General features: G+C 44.2%; 1 protein-coding gene across 4 annotated transcripts in view; it reads right to left on the reverse strand.

Annotated features, from left to right (window-relative positions):
- SAMSN1 (SAM domain, SH3 domain and nuclear localization signals 1) overlaps positions 1 to 19,648 on the reverse strand; it is a 106,388-nt gene that overhangs the window by 58,769 nt on the left and 27,971 nt on the right. The window contains exon 1 of one of the 4 annotated variants that reach the window (XM_056560857.1): positions 1,074 to 1,556. The exons of 2 other annotated variants lie outside the window; for them this stretch is intronic. In XM_056560857.1, coding sequence (XP_056416832.1) covers positions 1,074 to 1,130 — 57 coding nt within the window. In that variant the 5' untranslated portion in view covers positions 1,131 to 1,556. Of the gene's footprint in view, positions 1 to 1,073; positions 1,557 to 19,648 lie in introns of those variants that run through there. One more of the 4 variants, XM_056560858.1, reaches the window with a different exon arrangement.

The raw sequence follows: 19,648 nt of genomic DNA on the forward strand, positions 1-19,648 counted from the left end.
GCTTCTTCCGCATCTTCTGCAGGGTCCGGGCCTCGCTTTCTGGTGACGTTATTACGCTGCTGCGCCGGCGCGGTGTGCGTAGTGACGTAATAACGACGCCGGAAAGCGAGGCCCGGACCCTGGAGAAGATGCGCAAGACACCGGAGGATCGCGAAGTGGACCCGGAGCAGCGGGAATAGGTAAGCGAACCTGCCAGGGATGCTTAAACTGCTATCCGACAGCAGCTTAAGCATTTTGCGCTGTCGGATAGCAGTTAATGCGATGGCCCCGACATATAAAAGCACCTCTGAAAGGCCATCGTATGTCGATTTTATCATATGTCGGGGCCATCGTAGGTCGGGGGGTTACTGTATAAAAAAAAACAGGGCCATGAAAAACAAAGAGAACAATGAGTAGGCTCCAGATGTAGCCACTTTACTGCACCTGCCTGGATGGAGTCACACATTGGCCCTCATTTACTATTCTAAACCCGACCTCTTTTGTCGGGTTTTTTTGGCGCATCTTTGTCTGCGCCATGTCGCAGATATCATGCGCCAGTCTGCGACACTATGCGACATTTTTTCCCGACGGACCCAATGTGGATTCTCCCAAACCCGAAAAAGGGGCGTAACCCGACATTTCTGAGCTTTCCTACGTATTTATTAAGGTTTCCAACCCGAATTTGTTGAATTGTTGTGGATTTTTTCCCGACAGCTCAGAGGAGTTGGAAACCAAAACCTACAAAACCCACATGCGACAAACAAGATGCGACATAATAATAAATACCAGGGGAAAAAAGCAGTCGGGTAAGAAAGCAACATAGACTTACAACCCGATTTTCTTAGTAAATGAGGGCCATTGTGCATACGGCATATATTTTAGCTACAGAGGCCCAAACACGTAAGCATCCCCTACAAATTCAGCAGGGCTTGGCACTTGCTTTTGTTTTTTCAGAACTGCCTCTAAATCTTTATTGACTTCCATAATTCTAGTTAAACACCATCAACTGCATCAAATAGTTTTGTAATGACGAATTCAGCTCTGCTACATCTTTGTTCTATAAATTTTGACAGAATTTGTACATAAGTTCTTACCTTTGGCTTTTGGGTTTTCTCTTTGTCTGAGACATTTGAGGGCTTTCTTTTTAGCATTGCGCATGAAATAGGTACAAGGCACCAGCTTCACGGAGAGCAGCGAGCGCACAAATGTGTAATTTCAAGCTTCCTCAAGTCATCGGATGTGACACCACACGACCGCGCTGTACGAGCAGCTGTTATGCAATGCACACACTTCCTGTCAGCCTTAGATTTCGCTGATTTTAGTGTCATTCTTCTTAATCTTTCACACAACGTACAATTCTGGGCAATGATTATGTTTGTGTATTATACCGGGGAGCGCCACTTTTGTTCTCAGTTTGTGTATGGTATTGCAGCTCACCTTTAAAGGGCATATTTTGGATAAAAAATACACAACAGCTTTCTTCCAGAAACAGCGCCTCAATTGTCTTCAGTTTGCGTGTGGTATTGCAGCTCCGTTCCATTGAAGTGGATGGAGTCAAGTTGTAATACTGCACACAACCTGAGGACAAGAGTGGTGCTGTTTTTTGATGAAAGTAATAATGTATTTTTAATCCTGGATAACGCTTTTAAATGCTAACCTAGGGGGAGATTTATCAAAACCTGTGCAGAGGAAAACTTGCCCAGTTGCCCATAGCAACCAATCAGCTTGCTGCTTTCAGTTTTATGAAGGCCTGTGAAAAATGAAAGAAGCAATCTGATTGGTTGCTATGGGCAACTGGGCAAGTTTTCCTCTGCACAGGTTTTGATAAATCTCCCCCTAGAGCGTACTTATAGAATTGCAGCATGCTGTCTATTTACTGTAACATACTGTTTCCCCCAGTCTCTATTTTACATATAACATGAATCTACATAAAAAGTTGAGTGACTTTGTAAACACGTTACATTACTTTCTGAACATTTTGTCGGAGGCAGTGGTCGCGATGTCACGGTCACGCCCCTCATGATGTCACACCACGCCCCCTCCATTCATGTCTATGGGAGGGGGCGTGTCGGCTGACATGCCCCCTCCCATAGATATGAATTTGTTTAGTACGCTGGGTGCTGCGGGAGAGTGCGGGGGGCCCAAGATGTCTAGTGGCAAAGTACCCCTTTAAGTTATACCAATTGGGAGTTACAATCTGTATTATAGTCCACAGCTGCACTCATCTCCCAACATTTCATAGTGACGTAATGTCTACATTCAGGTTCCAGTAACCATTGGAGGAATTATGAATACAGCTCTGGAATATAATACAGCTGGAACTTAGTTGCTGCTTCTTTTCTCTTTGCTAAACTTTAACTTTTGTTTTGTCTTTTGCTTTCATTTTATATTATTACATTGTATATAATTCTTCTCTTTCCACTTATTGCATCAGTTTTTCTAACTATAGAAGACTGAATATAAAGTTTTACCTTGTCCACACATAAGTTTCTGAACTCCTTAAAACTTCACGTCCACAGTATCGTTCTCTGTTATGTATGTGAGATACTTGAGGTTTTCTTTCTCTCGCTCAGTACATTATATTAAGTACTATGTATTTGAAGAATGTGCAGAATTTTATGTCAAGCACAAAAGACTATTATTATTAACCATCAATTGCAGCACAACGTACAGAGTGGAAGCTAACTGAGCTTCAATAATGACATATAATACCTGTTATTAGGCTCAGTCTCTATAAGTCAGGGCATACTTTACATGCCACCTAAGTTACACTTACTATAACAGTCACTTAGTGTTTCAACTTTACTCCACAGTGACTTGTTCACATGTCGGTCACAATAAAATCAAAAACGAAATATTTTCCTAAAAAAATACATGACAATCACAAGAAATCCTGTAAGGTCAGACATCTTGCGAGCGCTGAAAGTGGTCTGCAACAAGTTCTACTTTCACTGTACTGTATTTACTTTCCTGCTCTCTACCTGTGGTATCCCAGCACCAAAGGCTGTCCTGTGGGCTGCGGACCTCCTCAAGCAGACCTGCGGCATGGGTGTTGGGACCCCCTATGTGATTGACCGCTGCGTTTCAATTGTTCTAGCACTTTATCCAATGTTTATAATATGTTTAATATGCACTGTGTTATATGTTATTTATGTGTTGTACGTTTAAGAGTGAGGAGCAGTATAAACCCATGTGACCCTGCCTGACCAATGGGAACCCCTAAATTGTTAGCTATATAGAGTAGGGGGGGAGAGAAGTTGCCCAAGTATAAGTCTAGTTTCAACTGAGCACAAGTGTGGTAAAGGTGTGAGCAGTATGTGGAGACGCTCTGAAGGAAGTCCGGAACAAATCTCTTCTCAAGTCTTATCCAGCCATTCTGCAAGGACGCCCCACACAGAGGAAACTTAAGCCCTGGCGGAGAAAGTCACAGGACCTTGCCAAAACCCTAGCGACCTGGAAAAATCTTCAGTCTCATATCAAGTCAGTATTAATTCAGTGGGTGAAAAGCACCATAAGTCCCAGCATTGCAACAGGGCTTCCAAGGGGTTACACTGCATCCTCTCCACTCTGTACCATACTCTTGGCTTGTAATAACATCTGCATGAGCTCAGTAAAGACAGTTATCCGTAACCCGACATAGGTGTGTTTCTTTACTCCCCGTGTCTGGCCCAGGGAAAGCTGTCTCCAACCTTGGACCGTGTATGGGCTAATGGTGCCCTGGCGTCACAAAGTGATCAGCTGTTCCTAGCACCCCCAGTGGCACCACATACCGCTTCTGTGTGTACTGGACTGATCTCTGCCTGTACTGTATGTGGTGTGCTGATCTCTACTTGTGCTGCATGTGGTACATTGCTTTCTACCTGTACTGCATGTACTGTGATACTGTCCGTACTTCTCCATACCTGTATTGTGCTACCTAACTATATTACATGTACTGTATTGATCTAATTCTGAGTTACATTTTCTGTACTTACCTGTTCTACATGTCCTGTACCATTGTCTTTCTGTCCTACATGTACTATCTGTACTGTACAATATGTACTATACTGCTGTCTATCTGTAGTACGTGTACTTTACTGCTGTATACCTGTACTATGTGTACTATACTGATATCTACCGTCTTTCCCTGAAAGTAGCACATCCCCTGAAAAGAAGGCCTACTTTACATTTTGTCTACTGGCGAACTATAAGGCCTCTGTCACGATTCGGCTGGCTGGAGGTGGATCCTCTGTGCCAGAGAGGGATTGGCGTGGACCGTGTTGGTGGACCGGTTCTAAGTTGCTACTGGTATTCACCAGAGCCCGCCGCAAAGCGGGATGGTCTTGCAGCGGCGGTAGCAACCAGGTCGTATCCACCAGCAACGGCTTAACCTCTCTGACTGCTGAAGATAGGCGCGGTACAAGGGAGTAGACAAGAGCAAGGTCGGACGTAGCAGAAGGTCAGGGCAGGCAGCAAGGATCGTAGTCAGGGGCAACGGCAGGAGGTCTGGAACACAGGCTAGGAACACACAAGGGAACGCTTTCACTGGCACAATGGCAACAAGATCCGGCAAGGGAGTGCAGGGGAAGTGATGTATAAATAGGGAGTGCACAGGTGAACACACTAATCAAGCCTGCTGCGCCAATCAGTGGCGCAGTGGCCCTTTAAATTGCAGAGACCCGGCGCGCGCGCGCCCTAAGGAGCGGGGCCGCGCGCGCCAGGACAAGACCGACGGGGAGCGAGTCAGGTAGGGGAGCCGGGGTGCGCATCGCGAGCAGGCGCCTCCCGCATCGCGAATCGCATCCCGGCTGAGAGAGACATTGCAGCGCACCCGGTCAGCAGGTCTGACCGGGGCGCTGCAAATGCGAGGAAGTTGCGAGCGCTCCGGGGAGGAGCGGGGACCCGGAGCGCTCGGCGTAACAGCCTCCCCCTGAAAATAAGGCTTCCCCCCCAGAAAATAAGGCGTCTGACCTCATGGTAGCAGCAAGCTCTCTGGATGACGAGTGACTGATGTCAGGGCCGGTTTGAGACCTAATGTGGCCCTGGGCAAAATTAAAAGTGGGGCCCCAAAAGCCGAACAAGTCAGTTACATTTAGTTAATTCAGATTTTGTGGAGAAATGATCGATGTCATTGCAAAGAAAAATTGGTAGTGCATAAAGCAAGCCCTCATATGGGTCTGTAGGAAATCTGAAAGCGTTATGGTTTTAGAAGGTGAGGAGGAAAAACCTTAAGTGCAAAAATAGAAAAACGCTGAGTACTGAAAGGGTAAAAAGATTAGGAGCACAAAGTGTATGTCCCTGTAGACACACAATATTTGCTAGACACACACAATACCGCTATATTGTTCCAAAATAAAAACCACGAAACATAGACCAATATTCTTACATGCATAACAAACAGTATATGAGCCTCTCACTGCCAGCACTATGTAAATTAACCCTGCAGCGAGGCTCAATCCTCGATGTTGCAGGGCTACACTGCTTCCCCCAGCTGCAAATGCTGTAGCAGCCGCAGGGGACCCTCTGGAGGACAGTGGCCCTTGTCAATTGCCCAGTTTGCCATGCCCTAAGACTGGCCCTGCCTGGCGTTGCGCTGGGGGACATCACTCGTCATCACAGAGCCCACGCCACCACCAGGACCAGCTGCCATCTGCTGCTCTCTCTGCCTGGACGGAGTCTGACTGTGACTCAAAGACTGACAGAGTGAGTGAGGCAGGAGTCGGGCAATGTGTGTGGAAGTGGCACAGACACACAGGGCTGCCTGTGGGGGGGGGGGGGGAATGTCTGGTGAGGGAGGGCTGGTAAAGGGGGGGGGATGTCTGGTGAGGTGGTGGAGGGGGCAGTTATGCTGGTTTGTGATAACAACTACTATACAGGTAATACTTTTCCCTTTTTTTAAAAAATAATATAAGACACTGTCTTGTTTTTGGCAAAATAGGGCATCTGTACTGCATGCACTGTACCTGCTCTCTACCTGTACTACTTGTACTGTACTGCTTTCTACATGTATTGTACTGCTCTCTACATGTACTGTACTGAAGAAGATCCAGTGTTTAACATAGAAAGTGATGCACCCGCTCCCAGTGCCTCTAAATTATCTTCTTATGTTCTGGATTACTTATATACTGTATGTGCTATTTTAATGAAGTTACAGGGGGAAGTTATCTGTGTGAGTTCCTCTCCACAACTTCTTTTTTTGTCCAGAAATAGTCTATTTTCTGTCAATGGGCCGTGCCCGGTAGCGCAGTATTCACAGGAATAGCGAGGAGCATTTTGAGCCACAAATGCCTGAAAAAAAGGCCAAAGGGAAAAAAATGAGAGAAAAAAACTGTATGAACACAAAAATGTCTGAAAATAAGGTTGAAAATAACTTAGCCTGAGAATCATACAGTAGGTTACTATGGAACACCTACATCTGTGATATTTCACGTCCTGATAAAATTCCCTTCAGGTTGTACCATACAGTATGTCTGGTGGCTCCTCAAAGAGAAAACTGCAGTTTTGTTTGAAGAATTATCATCAAGTATAAAACAATGTTCCTCCACCAGTGTGCCTCCAGCTGTTGCAAAAACTTCAACTCCCAGTATTCTGGGAGTTTTAGTTTTGCAACAGATGGAGACAAACTGGTTGGGAAACATGGAAAATGGTAGGTGATTTTCTGTGGGTCAGGCTGGTGATCACATGACCCTAAATCAGTGTTCCCAATCCTGTGGCTCATGAATGAAGAAGGCTGTCAGGCCATGCTGGGAGTTGTAGTTTAGTAACAGCTGGAGAGCCACGGGTTGGGGAACACTGCTGTAAATGTGGTGACCCACGGTGTATGGCGGGACCACGGGGTGTAGCGGTGTAGGTGGTGGGATCAGATGGCATTAACCCCTGAAGCAAGATGTTGTTAACCCCTAGTGTTCGTGACGCCAGGATGTAGTTGTATGGCATAGAGCACTGCTGACAACCAACCCAGAAACGGCATATATTAAATGAAAGTTCAAGGCAGGTTTTGATGCAACTGGAACTTTACTGAGGAAGGCAGTATAACGTTTCCTACAGATAGCCAACTTCCACAGAGTTGACCGGGACACAGGGAACCTCTCAGGCTTGCTTGGACTTGTAGTAGTAATAATGATGATGCGGCCACTGTGCTACTGTTATCACTTTGGTAGGAACAGTAGAGACTTGACTTGTAGACATAGAAGACTTACAGATTAGATGTGGCTGCAGACTTGTAGGCTTTGGCCTAGCTGGACTGGATGTAACTTGTACAGGACTTGTGCTTGCTTCTAAGAGAGCAGGAACTAAGAGACCTAGGTGTAGAGACTACAGCCCCTTATATATCAGGGGGCTGGACTAAAGCCCATTGGTAGCTGGTTGCCTGTGGTTACCTGTGCCTTGGAACTCTGGGTATCAGGTGATCACATATCACATGACAGATCACATGACCTTAGGAAGGTCCAATACTGTTCAACCCCTTAAGGACGCAGGACGTAAATGTACGTCCTGGTGCGGTGGTACTTAACGCACCAGGACGTACATTTACGTCCTGTACATATCCGCGGGCATCGGAGCGATGCCCGTGTCATGCGCGGCTGATTCCGGCTGCTAATCGCAGCCAGGGACCCGCCGGCAATGGCCGACAGATCAATACAGATTCCGGCATCTGCGGCAGTACGCGATTTCAATGAATGATCGGATCGCGCGGGGATCCGATCATTCAGAACGCCGCGCGGAGGTCCCCTCACCTTCCTCCTTCCGGCTCCCGGCGTCTCCTGCTCTGGTCTGAGATTGAGCAGACCAGAACAGAAGATAGCCGATAACACTGATCTGTTCTATGTCCTATATGGGAACTATTCAAGTGTAAAAAAAAAGTAAATCAGTGCGTAAATGTACGAACTATTAAAATAAAATGTTAATGATCCCGTACGGTGAACGGCGTGAACGTAAAAAAAAAAAGTCCAAAATTGCTTCTTTTTTAATACATTTTATTAAAAAAAATTATAAAAAATGTATTCAAAACTTTTTATATGCAAATTTGGTATAAAAAAAAAGTACAGATCATGGCGCAAAAAATGAGCCCTCATATCACCGCTTATACGGAAAAATAAAAAAGTTAGAGGTCATCAAAATAAAGGGATTATAAACGTACTAATTTGGTTAAAAAGTTTGTGATTTTTTTTAAGCGCAACAATAATAGAAAAGTATGTAATAATGGGTATCATTTTAATCGTATTGACCCTCAGAATAAAGAACACACGTCATTTTTACCGTAAATTTTACAGCGTGAAAACGAAACCTTCCAAAATTAGCAAAATTGCGTTTTTCGTTTTAATTTTCCCACAAAAATAGTGTTTTTTGGTTGTCATTACAAAGGACAACTGGTCGCACAAAAAACAAGCCCTCATACTAGTCTGTGGATGAAAATATAAAAGAGTTAAGATTTTTAGAAGGCGAGGGAGAAAAAATTAAAACGTAAAAAATGTAATTAAGGCCAAAATGGGCTGAGTCTTTAAGGGATTAAACATCTTAATAACCTTTACACATAGTTTGTATTCACTGTACAATACCTATAATAAATGTACATAATGTACAATAGAAACCATAATAATGACCTAGGGCAGTGGTCTTCAAACTGTGGCCCTCCAGATGTTGCAAAACTACAATTCCCAGCAGGCCCGGACAGCCAACGGCTGTCTGGGAATGCTGGGAGTTGTAGTTTTGCAACATCTGGAGGGCCACAGTTTGAAGACCGCTGACCTAGGGGATTCTGCAGGAGAGCCCTGTGGACTTGAGGGACTCTACCTGAGGGGACTTTAGGATTGTACAGAACCATGTTCTGTACCGGGACACAACATATATAGAAGAAAACTGCTCATATATCACTGGTACAGGATGATTTGGGGCAGTTCTCATAAGCAACCTATTACCTTCCAAGGAGAGATCTAAACATACAATAAAGGCAGTCTAAAATATTGCAATTCATTGCCGAAAATAATAAATAGATTCTTTTTCAGGGTTTATGTAGATGTTCTCTTTTGAAAAAAAAAAGTTGTTTTTGTTTTTTCACACATGAAATATGAAGAAGCAAAAAACAAATTAGTACAAAAGCTAAAATAAAACATGGGAAGTATATGACATCTGAGTAATATTTTCATCAAAGCCAAAAGCAGGAGATTATTTTCTTTCATCTTTGAAAATGTTCTCATTTCATGCATGAGATGTGAGCACTCCGCAGACGCTGCCGGTTTAATGCGCCTCTTCCCAAACCTGTGGGTATCTACTTATCTCCTGCATTCTGACTAAATCTTTCATTTACAGACACCTTAATGCCTTCTGACTGGGGATCGGATCTTATGCAAAAAAAAAAAAAAAAAGTTGTCATTATTGGTAATCTCTCCAGTGGATTTATATGGATTTACAACTCTACTAACATTCTTTTTTGTTTCACTACTGTTTAATAAATAAAAAACGGAAACTTTCTTCTTTACACTAAATATGTTGTCAGGCCAAGTTTGATCAATTTTGGTTTTTGCTGTGAAAAAAAAACAAACAAACAAAAAAAAACCTGTTTACAAGATCTCTGTTTGCATTCTTTGAATAGGAAGCTTCATAGATGCCGATCACAGTGGAGATCAGAGCCCCCCATTGGCCCTTTACATATTTTTGATGACCAGAATACCTGCTTTTTATTTTCACTTATGGTTCTATTCACATTTAAGTGTTAACTGCCATTCTTGCGATTGAAAAATAGTAAAATGGGCAGTTGTCTAAGGTCCTATTTCCTGGAAAAAGGGGTAGCTAGGCCAAACTTAAAGGGGTACTCCACCCCTAGACATCTTATCCCCTATCCAAAGGAAAGGGGATAAGATGTCTGATGGCGGGGGTCCCGCCGCTGGGGATCCCCCGCTGTCTCGGCTGCGGCACCCTAGACATCTGGTGCACGGAGTGAACTTCGCTCTGCACTGGATGACTGGCAATGTGGGGCGGAGGCTCATGACATCAATGTCACGCCCCGCCCGTGATGTCACAGCCATGCCCTCTCAATGCAAGTCTATGGGAGGGGGCGTGATGGCCATCATGCCCTCTCCCATAGACTTGCATTGCGGGGGCGTGGCCGTGAAGTCATGAGTGGGTTGCGGCCATGATGTCACGAGCCTCAGGCGCTGAACCCAATGCTCTAAACGAACGTCGGGTGCAGCAAGGAGATCACGCGGGTCCCTAGCGGCGGGACCCCCACATCAGACATCCTCTCCCCTATCCTTTTGATAGGGGAAAAGATATATAGGGGTGGAGTACTCCTTTAAGTCCCCTGGCTGTAGTATTGTAAACTTTGCTAGATGGTAATTTGTCTGTTGAAAGTGCTGAAGGCCTATATAGCTGTGTTTTCTTACATTGCACATATATTCTTGTATTTATGGTAAAACATGAATACACTGAGATTCTAGCAGCATGTAGAGGGTTAAAGTTAAAGCAAAAAAAATTTTGAATGGCAGAATATGATCAAATGTCCAAGCTCCTGTCCAATAAATGCAGAAATTGTTCCAACTCTACCTCCCTAGCCAGGGATTGGAGGTGGAAACCGTTTCTCTGGTTAGTCAAGTTGCGACTTTACTCAGAGGTGCACAGATTGCTCTGTATCCCCTGTCACACCCCAAAGGAGACTGCAATCGGAAGCTTTAGGTGTAGTTAAAGTCAGGCACACCTTAAACAAATAGATCTTAATTCCTTAGTCCTATCTACAAGTGAAAATCCAAGACAATTGGCCTAGCAAGTCCCGCCGCAAGGGTAAAATAGCTCTAAAGAAAGAAGTACAAGAATAGGGGTAGCATTGGAGAGAAGGTATTCAACGACTCCATAGCAAAAGAATACTGGGTGCCAACTGCATCCAGTCCCAGTCCAATTACATACCGCTAAGTCAGTGGACTACTCCTGGATGCACCTAAGATGATGTGTGTCAGCATTGGCTATAATATGTAAGTGGTGGGAGGTTCTACACATTTACCACAGTTCACCACCTTCCCTAATGAAGATCCTTAAAGGGGTACTCCACGCCTAGACATCTTATTCCCTATCCAAAGGATATTGTGGGGGTCCCGCCACTGGGGACCACCACGAACTCCCTGCTGCACCTAGCTTTCATTAAGAGCGTTGGATGCAGCGTCGGACTCTCATAAAGTCACATCCACGCCCCGCTTGTGACGTCACAGCCACGCCCCTCAATGCAAGTCTATGGGAGGGGGCATGACGGCCGTCAATTCCCCTCCAATAGACTTGCATTGAGGGGGCATGGCTGTGATGTCACGAGCCTCCATCCCACATCGCCAGTCATCTGGCATGGAGCGAAGTTCGCTCCATGCACCCGATGTCTGGGGTGCCACAGTCGAGATCACGGGGGTCCCTACCGGTGGGACCCCCGCGATCAGACATCTTATCCTCTATCCTTTGGATAGGGGATAAGATGTCTAGGGGCTGAGTACCCCTATAACAGTAAGCACAGTAACTTAGGACACTGAGCTAGTGCAACAAAGTTAGTTTATATCTACAGAAGTCTTATTCAAGTACAAGATTAAGAAAGTACGAAAGTAGACATATAAGCCTGCACTAAAGAAATCTCTAATAAGAAGTAAAGCCCAATAAAATGTCTTATTTCTGATAACAAACTCTGGCTATCAAAAAACTTTTTCCGGGGCTTTGTGTAAGGGGAACAGCTTGGTGTTGGTTGGATCCATGGAGGACCAAAGGGTTAGAACACTCAAGCCATGTGACGCATTAGGGACTACTACCCTTATCCTTGACCTACATTACAAATCTCCTAGATCACCACATTGTAATTCTATAGAGAAGAAGAATGGTAACACCATGGTGTCAATGTATTCATATATTTCTAAGAATTTTTGTTTGTTACTTCATAGGACATTCAAGTATTTGCAACACAAGATGGGACAGGGGAGGTCACATGTTGTCTTTAAAAGTGCACAGCTAAATAAAACTTTCTCCTTTAATTCACATGGATGAATTAAAGGGGTTTTCCGGGCAAAAATATTTTATCCCCTATCCAAAGGATAGGGGATAAGATGTCTGATCGCGGGGGGCCGCTGCTGAGACCCCCTGCGTTCTCCCTGCAGCACCTCCAGTTTCGGAAACCTGAATCTCCAGTTTTGGAAACCTCCAGGTTTCCAGGACTGGGGATGTGACATCACGCCATGCCCCCCCCATTCATGTCCATTGGAGGGGGCGTGACGGCAGTCACGCCACCTCCCATAGACATGAATGGAGGGGGTGTGGCGTGACATCAAGTTCCCAGTCCCGGAAACCCGGAGGTTTCCAAAACTAGAGACGCAGTCCCGCATAGAATGCAGGTGCTACAGGGAGATCGCAGGGGGTCTCAGCAGCAGGCCCCCCGCGATCAGACATCTTATCCCCTATCCTTTGGATAGGGGATAAAATGTTTTTGCCAAGAATACCCCTTTAATATATAAAAATCCTATAAAAAAAACATTAAAATAAATGAAAAATATTGACGCTTGCTATTAAAAAATGAATGGAAACATCAAAACTACTTTAACCAAACAGAAGAAAACAGAAGTATTCGAGCGAGTGGCCATATTTCCTCCTGCTTCAGCAATTCATATAAGAATTCCCCCGCACACACGTGTCTGGGATGATTCATCTCACACAAGAGCGTTAGATCTCGCGAGCTGAGCCTCAAGCAGGTAGCAGGAAATTTCCATAAACAACAAGTGCTAATATTATAAATGAAGAAATTCTGTTGTGTTCCTTCTGTGGGGCACAATTTAGTAAGTTTTCAGAAAATATTTATGAGCAGTTTTTTTTTAGAAACCAGAAGTTTGTTTACTGTAAAAGATAAATATTGGTAAATGTTTTGGGATATTTGCATAAATATATAATTACAGAGTGAATATTGCCGTTACATTCCAATGGTGGGGATGGGAACATCTTTGTACACTATTCAGCCTAACAAGATAGCGGGCATTCATTTTAGGAGCCATCCAAATTCATTATAAGAGCCATTCATATGCCCCAAAAGAATTGAATGAAAGAGATGGTACATGCGCAAAAATTTAGAACACCAAATTGATTAACTTCCGTTTGACCGGGTCATTAAAAAAAATTATTCACAGTTGCGCCTAGAGGTCTAAATGAAATTCTTAAGACCATAATATAAAAGAAAGTGCTAAAATGTATCTAATATACTGGTCCTATAGTCCGCACATTTCCTGTTAGAAGGGGTATTCTACCCATAGATAATTTATCCCCTATCTGTCCCCCCCCCCGTGATCTCCGTGCAACACCCGGCATTCTGTGCCAGGCTGCTGCTCTAGAAACCTCTGAGTTTCCGGGACTAGAGGCGTGATGTCCCGACACATCCCCTCTATTCATGTGTACGGGTGGAATAACCCTTTAAAGGGGTTATCCAGGAAAAAACTTTATTTGATATATCAACTGGCTCCAGAAAGTTTAACAGATTTGTAAATTACTTCAATTAAAAAATCTTAATCCTTTTAGTACTAATGAGCTGCTGAAGTTGAGTTGTTCTTTTCTGTCTAAGATGACACGTGTCTCGGGAACCGCCAGTTTAGAAGCAAATCCCCATAGCAAACCTCTTCAACTCAGTGCAGTTCCCGAGACAAGCAGAGATGTCAGCAGAGAGCACTGTTGCCAGACAGAAAATAACAACTCAACTTCAGCAGTTGATAATTATTCAAAGGATTAAAGGGTGGCTCCCACCATCCCTTTTTTTTCCCCTCTCTGTCCCTGCCTATTTCCCATCTATCCCTAACCTCCTCCCTGCCTAATTTTTTTTTTTTACTATATAAAAAATGCAGTTTTGTCTGCCTGGTAGTGTGCTCACTACCAGGCAGACTTCCCCAGCAGGCGTGACGGCACTGATGCCTGCTGGGGCTGACTTCCGCCCTTAGTTCATCTACACAGGGTGCCTCCAGCTGTTTCCCCACTACAACTCTCAGCTTGCCCTGACATCTATTGGCTGTCAGGGCATGCTGGGAGTTGTAGTGGGGAAAAACTGGAGGCACCCTGTGTTAAAAACAATACATGGCCGCGGCGCAACCGCTCCCCCCTCCCCTGAACCCCGCTTCCCCTCCCCTGAACCCCACTACCCGAACACCCCCCCCCCAACCCCCCAGGCATATCAGAACAGTGCAGCGATGGCAGCGTCGGGCAGCGACAGGCTGGACAGCAGCGACGGGATGCCGGGAGGCGGGGCCGGCGTGCAAGGCCAGGGAGCAGGGGAGCCAATGTGCGCTTCTTCTGTACTCAGCGCTCGCTCCAGCCTGTTTCATTGACAGGCGGAATCAAGCACCGCAGTGAGAAAATTCCGACTCATTGCCAGGCTTCAATGAGTCGAAATTCACTAGTGACGTCACTGCCGAATGCATTCGGCCACTAAAAGGGCGACCCCTAATGGCCGAATTTAAAAGTGATTTTAAACAGTTTTAAAATCACGTTTTTTAATTAAAGTATATTAGAGATATGTTGTAGTAATTAAGTACTACAACATATAAAATTTCATGACAGTGCCCATTTAAGATTTTTTTTATAGAAGTAATTTACAAATCTGTTTAACTTTCTGGAGCCAGTTGATATAAAACTTTTTTTTTCCTGGAATACCCCTTTAAGTCTAGTTTTATTATATTATTCAAGTATTTTTGTTGTCAAGTCCTTTACCTACCAGTGTTGTTAATGCTCTCTTTCGGGCACTTACTCCGGACTTACTCCGGTCATATATATAGAAGGGTTAATATTACCAAGTAACTCTCCACACAGTAGTGGCCGATAATTGAAGCCTTCGCTCTGGCAAACAGCTACTGCCAATTGAAGTCAGCCATGAGGCAATATAATTATTATACTGGTAAAACCTGGATTGCCCATATGGGCATTGCTTATTGTCCATTGTAGCCAGTTCTATATTCATCCACCTAGTGGAGCCGGTTCTATATATCTGTTTATCCATCAGGCTAATAGGTCCATAGCAACCAAACCTTTATCTGATTCTTTTTATATGCTGTTTTTGCTTCATTTATGTTTTTATTTATATGCTGTTGTTTTGATTTACCGATATCTAAGTGTTATACTTATTATTTTGTTGGACGGACATTGACCCGGTCAACCAGAAGTAAATAAATTAGGATTTTTTCCCGCACATGTACTCTCTCTTTCCTTCATTTGCCTGATGAAGAACCCAGCCGGGTTCAAAATTTGTGTTGCACAATTTGAATAATAAAATTAAGAGTACTTTTAACTATAAGTGCTTGGTTTTCTTTTGGGAGTTCCGTCCATTTTGGAGATTTTTTCCATACCCCCTCCATTACTAATAGGATTCTTTACTCCATGTCCTCCCGAAACTTGCCCTTGGAAGTATCGGGAGGACATGGAGGCTGCTGCCCATCTTGCATACAGATCCCTCACAACCCAGCGAGTCTACGGGCAAGCAAAGGAGTTGTACCCTCACCATCACATCATCCCATAAGCAGGGTTGCATTAAAAAATGAAGTATTCGCACCTGATCATATTGCACTAGGAGCGCACCTTTTTTCTATTTTATTTTCACATGGTAGCATTACTTGGCCCTGTGTCATGAGAAGAGAGGGGTCTCCACTCATTGTTTTAAGACCGTGACTTTTTTACTTATACCTATACCTCCATATGCACCACCACCCACGGAGTGCTGACAATCTATCTATACTATTGATCTCTGTATATGGCTCTATTGTTTAGGTGCTGTATGAACCTGGTAGCATTACTTAAAGGGGTACTCCGCCCCTAGACATCTTATAAGATGTCTGATCGCGGGGGTCCCGCGATCTTTCGTCCCCATGGTCGGGATGGTATTAGCCTGAGGGCCTCCAGCGGTTCCGGAAGCCGTTACAGGTGGGTGCTGCATGGTAGAATACGGGGGTCCCCAGCGAGGGGACCCCCGCAATCAGACATCTTATCCACCATCCTTTGGATAGGGGATAAGATGTCTAGGGGCGGAGTACCCCTTTAACCCTGTATCATGAGAAGAGAGGGGTCCTCCACACAACATTTTAAGACCGTGATTTTTCTACATATACCTACCTCCACGTACACCACCATCCATGGAGTGCTGACAACCTATTTATACTATGTATATGGCACTACTCTTTAGGTGCTGTATGAACCTAGTCGCATTACTTGACCTTGTATCATGAGAAGAGGGGGGGGGGGTCTCCACACAACATTTTAAGACTGCGTAATGTATACAGTATATAGCAAGCTTATGCTCTTCTTATATTTCCTTAGATGATATTACCACATCATTATGTAAAAAAAAAAGTAGAGTCACCTTTTCCCGGACGTCTCTTTTATTCCATATGTAATCTGTGAACATTATCTATTTAAAGGTTATTTTATTTGAAACTACAATTCTAGGGTTTCTGAGAAATAATCTGATCCTCAGTCTGACAGAACTGAAACTGAACAAGTCAACCTCACCTCACTGCACATACTGTGTATCATATAAAAGGTCACCAGCTTCTCTTTAAATTTTAACACCATAAAGGATCTGGACACCTTTGACATGAAAAACGTTTTAGTGGTTGACCTTAGAATAAAAATGGTGCACTAAGGCTATGTTCACATCACATTTTTGCAACCTGTCAAAAAGGTTTGCCCATTTATACAGTGTTGCTCTGGCAGCATGCCTATTTGGCTTAAAGGGGTACTCCACCGAAAAACATCTTATCCCCTATCCAAAGGACCCCACTTTCTCTGGCACGGAAACCTACTCACCCATGCATGAAGTGATCTCTGCTCTGTGCCGGATGACTGGCGACTACAGCCGCCATGCCCCCTCCATTCATGTCTATGGGAGGAGGCGTGACGGCTACGCAGTAGCCGTCACGCCCCCTCCCATAGACATGAATGGAGGGGACATGGTGTGGTGTGAATGGAGGGACATGGAAGTGAATGGAGGGGACGTGGTGTGATGTCACAAACACGTAAGCTCCAAGCTTCCGTGGTCCGGACATTGCTGCTGCTGGATAACAGATTTGTAAATTACTTCTATTAAATGGCTATTACTATTACTTATTAATGGCTGTATACTACAGAGGAAATTTTTTTATTTTTGGATTTCTTTTCTGTCTGACCACAGTGCTCTCTGCTGACACCTCTGTCCATTTTAGGAACTGTCCAGAGTAGGAGCAAATCCCCATAGCAAACCTCTTCTACTGTGGAGAGTTCCTAAAATGTACAGAGGTGTCAGCAGAGAGCACTGTGGTCAGACAAAGGTAATTCAAAAAGAAAAGAACTTCCTGTGGAGCATACAGCAGCTGATAATTACTGGAAGGATTAAGATTTTTAAATAGAAGTAATTTACAAATCTGTTTAACCCCTTCAAAGGGAACCTGTCACATTGACAATTCAGTCGAGTCTGCCCAATAATCTGAATCTTATCAATAGTCCCTGGCCCTATCTTATATGAAGGACAGCCTTATGCCTAGCCCATGCATGCTTAAAGGAAAACTGTCAGCAAATCCCCCCCCCCCCCCTCTGGCACTAACCAGAGGTAATGGCTGGCAGTGCAGGGGACACTGATCAATATGATGCCTACCATGCCTGAATCCGCCCTGCCGTTCACCCGTTATCTTCATTATTCCAGATATGCAAATATAGAAACATGGAATGTGTCGGCAGATAAGAACCATTTGGCCCATCTAGTCTGCCCAATAATCTGAATACTATGAATAGTCCCTGGCCCTATCTTATATGAAGGATAGCCTTATGCTTATCCCATGCATGTTTAAACTCCTTCACTGTATTTGCAGCGACCACTTCTGCAGGAAGGCGATTTCATACATCCACTACTCTCTCAGTAAAGTAATAATTCCTTATATGGGCTTGTACTTTTTGATCAAAAATGTATACTAACAACCTGTTAGTTTTTGATATTATGCTGAGAAGCAATCAGATCATTATACAAGATTGTAGATGTGCACCATGTCTGCTTTTCTACCCGAATTCACACTGTGATTCTATCCCCTCCTTTTTCTTTGTTTTAACATGTGCTGCACTCTTCCCCACCCCCTCAGCCCAACCCTATATAAGCAGTAGTTAGCTGCACATGGGCCATTTCTTTCCTAGCTGCCTCCCAGTCTGACTGGGAGAGCTTGGTAAGTGAGCTATTACATCCCTGTTCACACTGGTGTGGTGCTGTGCGGTGTCCGTTGCTGCCGTGGCGCCGTGTCTGCGGGAGGGTGCGGCTCATAGACTGGTTTGAGTGGCATTGGGGCTGCTCTGCCGGTGGGTCGCTCCCCCCTGTGGGCATTGGCGTCGCGGCGGTGGTGGTCGCCGCCCGGTGCTGCGCCATTTTATGCTAGGGACGTTAGGGACCCACTCTGGATAGGTGGCCTTGACGTGGCGAGTGGGCTTGTACTTTTTGATCAAAAATGTATACTAACAACCTGTTAGTTTTTGATATTATGCTGAGAAGCAATCAGATCATTATACAAGATTGTAGATGTGCACCATGTCTGCTTTTCTACCCGAATTCATAATTCCTTATATTACTGCAGAAACCTTTCCCCCTTTAATTTAAAACTATGTCCTCTTGAGGTAATTTTTCTTCTTTTAAATATGCTCTCCTCCTTTACCGTGTTGATTCCCTTTATGTATTTAAAAGTCTCTATCATATCCCCTCTGTCTCTTCTTTCTTCCAAGCTATACATGTTAAGGTCCTTTAACCTTTCCTGGTAAGTTTTATCCTGCAATCCATGTACTAGTTTAGTATCTTCTCTGAACTCTCTCTAGAGTATCTATATCCTTCTGGAGATACGGCCTCCAGTACTGCGCACAATACTCCAAGTGAGGTCTCACCAGTGTTCTGTACAGAGGCATGAGCACTTCTCTCTTTCTACTGCTTATACCTCTCCCTATACATCCAAGCATTCTGCTAGCGTTTCCTGCTGCTCTCTTACATTGTCTTCCTACCATTAAGTCATTTGAAATAATTACACCTAAATCCCTTTCCTCAGATACTGAGGTCAGGGCTGTGTCAAATATTCTATATTCTGCCTGAGGGTTTTTACGCCCCAGGTGCATTATCTTGCACTTATCCACATTAAATTTCAGTTGCCAGAGTTCTGACCATTTTTCTAGTTTGCCTAAATCCTTTTCCATTTGGCGTATCCATCCAGGAACATCAACCCAGTTACATATCTTTGTGTCATCAGCAAAAATACATACCTTACCATCGAGACCTTCTGTAATATCACTAATGAAGATATTAAACAATATTGGTCCCAGTACAGATCCCTGAGGTCCCCACTGGTGACAAGACCTTGCTCTGAATATTCTCCATTGACTACAACCCTCTGTTGTCTGTTACTCAGCCACTGTCTAATCCACTCAACAATAGTTTTTCATATTGCAAACCATGGGATTTTAGATGTTCCACAATGCTATCCTTTAGTAGGGTTTCCATTAATTTCCCCACTATTTTACATAATGATACAGAAGCTTATAGTTGAAACACTTGGAGAATGACACTAACTTACCTAGGGACAGACACCATAAAGAGAGTGACCCTGGGCATTAACATTACAGGGGCCTAAGTCAGCAGCACCAGTTCTTGTGTCTGTCCAAGTCCTGACTGCTTGACCAACTCTGCCCCAGTTTATGATACAACATTCCTATAATG

This window comes from Hyla sarda, chromosome 2, assembly GCF_029499605.1.
Source record: "Hyla sarda isolate aHylSar1 chromosome 2, aHylSar1.hap1, whole genome shotgun sequence".
NCBI lineage: Eukaryota > Metazoa > Chordata > Amphibia > Anura > Hylidae > Hyla > Hyla sarda.